The 8,065-nt window shown below is 47.3% G+C and overlaps 1 protein-coding gene across 1 annotated transcript; it reads left to right on the forward strand.

The window, feature by feature from the left end:
- The first annotated feature begins 5,854 nt into the window (after nucleotides 1–5,854).
- Nucleotides 5,855–7,831, forward strand: LOC123140779 (epoxide hydrolase A). Its single transcript, XM_044560061.1, has 4 exons — nucleotides 5,855–6,189; nucleotides 6,279–6,455; nucleotides 6,996–7,234; nucleotides 7,307–7,831. The coding sequence occupies exons 1-4, from the start codon at nucleotides 6,037–6,039 to the stop codon at nucleotides 7,566–7,568; spliced, it is 831 nt and encodes a 276-aa protein (XP_044415996.1). The 5' UTR covers nucleotides 5,855–6,036; the 3' UTR covers nucleotides 7,569–7,831.
- Nucleotides 7,832–8,065: the final 234 nt, after the last annotated feature.

Genomic DNA, 8,065 nt, shown 5'->3' on the forward strand with positions numbered 1-8,065 from the left:
GGAGCGGGGCGGCGGCGTGCGGCGCGGAGCAGAAGCGGACGGAGCGGGGCGGTGGACGGACCGGAGAGGAGGCGAACGGAGCAGGGCCGGAGAGGAGGCGGACGGAGCGGGGCCGGGCGGAGGATGGACCGGAGGCGGAGGCGGCCGGAGAGGAGGCGGGCGGGGTCGGGGCGGCCGGAGCGGAGGCGAACGTGATGGGGCAGCGCAGCGGTAGGCGGCGGCCTAGGCGGGGTGGAATCAGTGGTGGGGATCTGGATCTACGACGGGGCGAGACCTTAGAATGTTAACATGTAACTCTTGCAAACTATTTCAAAAGCCCGTGGCAACGCACGGCCAGTCTACTAGTAATACATAGTCCTTGACACGTACAAGTAAGCACACCCTAACGCACACACAAAAAACTAGAAAAACAAAGAGCACTCTAACAAGTAGTAAAATACAAAGTGTTAGAGTTGTGTCGAATATTATTGTACAAAGTAGGTTATAGTTGCACTTGGTTTTTGAACTGTGTGTAGACAAGGTAGTAGTTGTGTCCTAATAGGACACTTCTATCCTAGGCCTTTCATATATATCGAGGGTTGACACACGATGTAACCTATGCCAACATAATAGCACATGCACGCAGGGGAGGCGGTGGCGCGTGCTGACGTCCGGGTGGCCGGTGTGCGGTATTGTAGCGGTGTCACGGGGAGTAGCGCCCGTAGTCAGGCCCCGGGGATGTAGTCATGATGGTGAACCTCGTTAACAAGTCTTGGTGATGTGCTTGTGTGATTGCTTGATCCTCGGTAGATTGATGGTGCGCTTCGGATTCATTCTAACCAGTAGTATCATGAGCAAGGTTTTGAAGAGGTTTTGGATCGTTGTTGATCAAGAGGAAAAGCTCCGATGGTCGGTCTTGAAGAGAGGCGTCGTGTTCTATTCCGATCTACTGACGGTACGCAGCAGATAAGGTCTGATGTGAAGGTCAGATGGTCGTGACACGGAGGCCAAAGCAGCAGGTTTGGAAGCAATCGGAAGCAACCAAGGCAGCGGCAGGTCGGATCTGAAGCAGCGGCGGCTAGGGCACGGAGCGCAGCGAGCGTCGCAGGAGGCAGTCACCAGGGCGGGCCAAGGCGTGGAATTTTCTGCGGGACGGCTGTATTTTGGTTTTCTGCGGGACGGCTGCAGGCCCAGGTGCTGGGTGGCCGAGAAGGTAGCGGTGCTGCTGATCCTGGACGTGTACGTCATGTATACGTGTGCCTTGCTTGGTGTTGTGCAGACACGTGGTTTGTTTTGAGAAAACAAAGTGTTGCTAGGTCCAACACGTGTGCACAAGAGTGGTTTGGCATGGATCGAAAGGATTTGATTCTTTTCTGCTAGGTGCGCGGAGAAGCTAATAAATCAAACACGAGCATAATAATTTGCAGACGAGGGACTTGTCAGATTCAAGTTTGCATGAAAGTTTTGCTAGGTTGGTTTGATCAGATGGCTTGGAGCGTGTGGAGAGGCAACGGAGGACGTGGACAAGCGTGTCATGTGGATCATGCATACACAGGGCGTCAAGCAATGCATGGAGAAGTGCGGGCGACACGACGCAGGGTGGAGCATGGTTGTAGTCGGATAATTTCGGCTGGGTTGGACTGGACAGTGACAGTCTGACGGATCGGCAGGGATGTTGGTCAAAGCAGAAGACGGCGGTGATTTCAGTGATGACGGCATAAGCGCGTGATGCTGATGGTGGTCGAATTCTGGGGCGTGGAAACACGTGGTGCATACCTGAGGGCTTGTGCGGCTTCGACAGACTATGTCGCGGGGTTGATTCAAGATGGTGCACACATGAGAGAGCTTGAAGTCGACGGGGCGCGGGGTAGCATGGCCAGCTACATGGAGTCATGTTGAAGGTGAAGCTGGAGTCTGATGGATGACTACACTCTGTGCTGATGGAGGGGCTATGACGTAAGAATTCGGACAGTCGAAGCCTATTTCAGCGGGATAGCGAGAGACACATGGTTCAGACTAGTTACCAGTGGTCTGATGGAGACGTGATACTCGACATCGGTTAGTGATGATCGATGGTTCTCTGCAGTGGGGGTTAAGTGGTGTGGGTTCGCGACCCTTGAGACTCGATCGGGACAGCAGAGGCTCGACGCGGTGATAGCGGCGAGGTATGCGGTAAGCACGGGACACAACGACAGGCCAAGGCACTAGTGGTCAGACATGTGGTCAGACAAAGTGTGCAGGGGTGCTGAAGCAGTGTTGGAGAGTACCGGATTCTAGTTGGTGACTGGGTCTATCGGTGCCGGTTGATGGACAGGAGTTGACCATGGAGAATCTGAGAAAGTCGCGGAAAGTCTGAAATTGTCAAAAGCTGAGAGAGTACATGGCCGTATATTCTGTGGTTTTCAGTGCACATGGCAAAGTGCGGATAACAAATACAGAAGGAGGCGGAGTGCTATAGTTGTGGGACATGCCAGAGACTATCCGGAATAAGGACGAGACAACTGTGAATTTGACTCATGATGACAAAGGGCGACGGTGAAATTTCTTCAAGTTTTAGACAAGGAATCAAGAAAGAGCAGTGACGTTGAGTTTAGGTAACTCCTATATGTAGCATCCAATATGTAAGTTGTTCACTTTCATGCAGACAGTGGTCGGTGTGTGATGGCGTTGAGTGGATACTCCAGAAATTGGGAGCCCAAAGTAGAGTAATGAAGAACTTAATTTTTGCTCGAGTGCTGACTGTGAAGAGGACGAAAAGGGACTACAGTTGCAGGTGGAGTCACATGGAGTCTAGGAGTAGCAGCAGTGCTCATGGTGTATCTCAAGTGCAATGTACATGGAAGTTCGATGCATGGATGAATTCAAGGTGCTGGAGAATATTCGCCAAGGTAGAGTTGTTAGAGTTGTGTCGAATATTATTGTAAAAGATAGGTTACAGTTGGACTTGGTTTTTTAAACTGTGTGTAGACATGGTAGGAGTTGTGTCCTAATAGGACACTTGTATCCTAGGCCTCTCATATATATCGAGAGTAGACACACGATGTAACCTAAGCCAACATAATAACACAGGCACACAGGGGGAGCCGGCGGCGTCTGCCGGCGCCCGGATGGCTGGTGTGCGGTATTGTAGCGGTGTCACGGGGAGGAGTGCCCGTAGTCGGGCCCCGGGATGTAGCCATGATGGTGAACATCGTTAACAAATCTTGGTGACGTACTTGTCTGATTGCTTGGTCCTCGGGATATCCCTCTAGTAGCAGCACAAAGAAAGAGGAAGAACGGCAACCGAAAATCATACCGACGAAAAAGGAAAAATCTTTGTCTTCACACAACCACCACCCATCCAAGGCCTAAACCGGTCAGTAGACCTCCAGACACCATAGCCCGCGACCTCAACGAAACCCGGGGATCTTCGACCCCGCTGGCTCCTAGACGAATGCAAGAGCCCCACCTAATCGCGAACGGAGCCCGAGGAAACTTATTCAAACGCGATGCCGCCGCAACAGCCTCAACATCATCTCCTTCAACACTAACCCTATTGAGAACCCATCCGATGCACAGCTCCGAGGTTCCCCCTCCCTCCCGCTATCGGAGTGGCCGGCGAAGGGAGAGGGAACCAGTGGCAGCGCCGACGGCACTCGAACGTGGTCGCCTCCTTTTGTCTGTGTACGAGTAGCAATGTGGACATGAGTCGTCCATCCTATTTTAGCTAGGTAGTGCGTCTACACGTTCCAGATTTTGGAAGCTTCTAATTCTTGGTTTTTAGTTTTCTTTTTTTTCATTTATCTGTTCATTTTCCTTGATTTTTTGAGGATTTTTTCTTTTAAAAAAAGTTTAGAAAATTTCAGAAGTGGTCGTGCTTAAAAGAAAAAATCTTCCTTTTAGGGGAAAAATCAAGATCTCAAAAAATCAGAATTTTTAAAATTGTTCAAAAAACTTAAAAAAATTTGTTCACAAAACATTTTCTAGAAAATGCGCATGTTTTTCATAAAAATGTTGTAAAAGTGGCAAAAAATGTTTATTTTTCTTAAAATTAAATAGTTTTCGTGTTTGTTTTTGAAACCATAATAATTTTCCCGTTTTTATAGAAAAGAAAGTAAAAAAACATCCTTAAAACAAGTAAAATTAAAAAGATCTAGTTAAATCACTAAATACCAGCGGACGACAATGTCACTGCTAGCGGACGGAATGGTCCGACCCATAGCGGACGTTCTATGATTCATTCCGTCATTTTGACGCACAGAGTGTCTTATAGGAGCTCTCCTCGCGAAGAGCAGTGAATAGGGCCACTGACTCTGTACATTTTAAAACCAAGCTGATAGAAACCAAATCGAGCCTATTTTTCTTTGGTTAATACGATTTTTTATTTATGGTATGGTATAGAATCTAGATAAGGATGAAGAGGGACCTTGGGCGGCGCATGGACATCACACGAAACGTGTCACCAGGGAGTGTCAAAACCGTTGTTTGTTGGAAAAGTCCAAAATAAACCTTAATTTGTAGGCGAAAGCTAAATCGAGCCTGAACTTCTAATCCTCGAAATCAGCACACCAAACAATCTGATCCCCGTCTATTTTAAACCTAGAGCGTGTTTACAGGGATTGTCAACGTGGCATCAGATTTCAAAACATGTTCCACATTTTCTTGAAATTTTCAATCATTTTGAAATCAGAATATTCCTAAAAGCATAAGAATTCCAATTTTTTTTGCAAAAATGTGAACAACTTTTTGGAATTATGAACAGTTTTTGAAACCTGAATAAAATTTAAAGTGCAAAAAAACTTTCAAAATTTGTTCCAAGTTTTTAAAAAATTAGAAAGTGTTCGCATTTTAAAATTTTGCTCAGGTTTCAAAATTTATTCACATTTTTTAAAAAACTTTATGTTTAAAAATGTTCATGTTTTAAAAAATTGTTCTCAGTTAAATTTTTTGTTCATGTTTAAAAATTTGTTAGCGTTTAAACAATGGTTCATGTTTATAAAATGTCCGGGGATTTCAAAAATGCTTCATGTTTTCCAAATTTGTTGTTGCTTTTCAAAAAATGTTCATAATTCCAAAAGTTGTCCACAACTTTGCAAAAATGTTTCTAAATTGAAATATTGTTTTTTTGTTTCAAGAATATTTGGATTCAGTATTGTTGATAATTTTCAAGAAAATGTTTTTGAATTTCGACACCATGTTGTGTGCTTAAATATTTTCGCGCTTCTCATTTATCACCAACAGTCATCAGTTAGAGTGGTTAGCCGGAGTTGTTCAGCAGCGTTAGATCACAAGTGTGATTCCCTGTGAGTCTTACATTTTTCGGTATTTTCAAGCCGCGCACTACATAAAAGAAAAACTCAATTCGCCCTGGTGGGGCGGCCAAGTTGCCTCCTGCCGCACCCAATGATCTCTGCTGCCACCTCGACAATCCCTTCGAAAACCCACTCAGGGTTTAAACTAGGCCGGAATAAGAGTTCAGTGTGCTGATTTCAGGGATTAAAAGTTTGGGGTTCAATTTAGCAATCGTTTACAAGTTTAAGGTTTGTTTCTGATTTTTTTTTCCTTAGATCTTTGCCTCAATCTAACAGCGCGCGAGCGACCTGCGGAGGGTTCGGCCGGTCGACCGGACCGAATCGTTTCCCTTATTCTTTTTTTTTGGTGGTGTCTGCGACATCGTTTCCCTTAATCAAGTTGTGCGTTTTCGACGTCGACTGGTCGCTCATTTTTTGTTTCGATCCCAATCTTTCTTGGCAAGAAAAGTTGAAAAGTACGAGGCGGCGCCCTGGTCAATCCAGAACAATTTTTTGTCTCCGTTCAACGCGGACGTATCCTAGCCAGCTAATTGTAAAACTACCATACGTTCTCGGTTGGCCACTACTGCCGCCTCTCCTGACCACAGAACCTCAGAGCACCAGCCGTGCGCGTGCAGCGAGCGAGTCAACTAAGCCATGGAGGAGAACGGCGAACGCCGACGTGAACGGCGTGTCCCTGCACGTGGCCGAGCAGGGCCCCGCCGACGGCCCGGCGGTGCTCCTCCTACACGGCTTCCCGGAGCTGTGGCTTTCGTGGCGCCACCAGATGGCCGCTCTTGCCGCGCGCGGCTTCCGCGCCCTGGCCCCCGACCTCCGCGGCTTCGGTGACTCCGACGCTCCGGCTGACCCCGCCGCCTACACCGTCCTCCATGTCGTTGGCGACATCGTCGCGCTCCTCGATCACCTTCGCCTCACCAAGGTGCGCCCTTCTCTGCACCACTCTAGCTTCGTTTTTTTTTCCATCGGCGGCCGCCGCGAGTGACGCGCTGACTCCGGGCGCCGGCGCAGGTGGTGGTAGTGGGGCATGACTTGGGTGCGCAGGCAGCGTGGCATCTGTGCCTGTTCCGGCCGGACCGGGTGCTTGCCATCATCGCGCTGGGGGTGCCGTACTTCCCACGCTCCCCTCGACCAGTGACGGAGATGTTCGCGGCGCGTGGCGATGGGTTCTACATCACGCAGTACCAGGTGACGCTACCCTATATATTTTCACCATCCATCGTTTTCTTTTGACAAGGTCATGGGGGAAGCAGATGATGAACTTTTTTGAGAGAGAAGAAGTAGAACAAGCAGATGATGATTCGAGGGGGGCAATTGGTTGACGAATGTCTTATAACTCTTAACTACTGTGCTAAGACGAGATTTAAATTTGTTAGTTGATTGATACTCTATGTCTTATTAAAATTTGAAGAACGAACTTTCTGTTAAATATATTTGCAAGAGTAATAGTTTTCCTCCAAAATTAGAATAATATATTTCACAAAACTAATAGTCTCGCAAGAGAGATTTGATGATCTGGGCACATACACTAAGTTAGCCTTCATATTTGCACCAAAATTACAGGGTTTTTTGTGGGTCCAAAATTACAGTTTCAGCCGCAGGGTGGCACTAGGCATGGCCGCATGGCATAGTTATACCTTGTGGTTGTGAACTTATAGTCATGGTCTATATGTATCTAGCACCATAGCTGTTGCAAAGGACCAACTTGTTTCAAAACAATGCACGCAGGAGCCCGGAAGAGCTGAAAGGGCATTCAATCGGCACGATGCTGGAACCGTCTTAAAGAAGTTCTACTCCATTGAATTAGACGACCTCACTGCTCCTCCTGGAGTGGAGATGATAGACTTTTTGGAGGCATCATCATCCCCACTTCCTTGGATGACTGGGGAAGAACTGGGTCAGTATGCCGAGAAGTTTCAGAAGTCTGGCTTCACCGGGCCACTCAACTACTACCGCATGATGGACACGTAAATTCCACATTTTCTCTCCATGATTTCTAGTAGATCTAGCTTTGTAGCGCTAATTCATGGGAAACACAGGAATTGGATGCTTACCGCGCCATGGCATGGCGCGAAGATCACGGTGCCTGCAAAGTTTATCGGGGGTGAGAAGGACACTGGTGTCAAGTCCTTTGGAATCAAACACTACATCGAGAGCGGAGCTTTCAAGTTCAGTGTTCCAAATCTTGAGGTCGCCATCATTGAAGGTCACCATTACCTCCAGCAAGAGCAGGCCGAGAAGGTGAACTCTGAGATATTCTCCTTCCTGGACAAGTTATTTGGTGAGGAGACACCGAAATAGCCTTACTAAGAAATTAGCAAACATATGGTGTATGAACTGGTTTTGGATATGTGAGTTAGTTTTCATGAACTGTAAAACGGCAAAGCTCATAGAACTATATATATACTCGAATAAATGTCAGAGTAGTAGCTATAACTATAACCATTTGTTGAGTTGATCACGTATACAAGAGATAGCATGTAAAGTACCAAGTATTTAAAACGAGGTTTGAAGAAATTGTATACCATTGTTATCTTAGCAGAAGACAAAAGGTACCTTCAGAAGTGGACTTCTCTCTAGATAGTATGATAAAAAAATAAGATTATGCTCATGGATCTGTTAGGATGATCTCCACCGTGTGGGCCCAACGGCCCACCGGGCCCTTAGATCTGCGCCCTGATCGGGGGCGCTCAACCCACTATGGGTGACGGGCCCCTATCACCTGCACTATATAAAGAGGTGGGGCCGACAGCTCGCATCACGAGGTTCGTCGCGACGCCGTACACCCCACCTAATCC

This window comes from Triticum aestivum, chromosome 6D, assembly GCF_018294505.1.
Source record: "Triticum aestivum cultivar Chinese Spring chromosome 6D, IWGSC CS RefSeq v2.1, whole genome shotgun sequence".
Lineage (NCBI taxonomy): Eukaryota > Viridiplantae > Streptophyta > Magnoliopsida > Poales > Poaceae > Triticum > Triticum aestivum.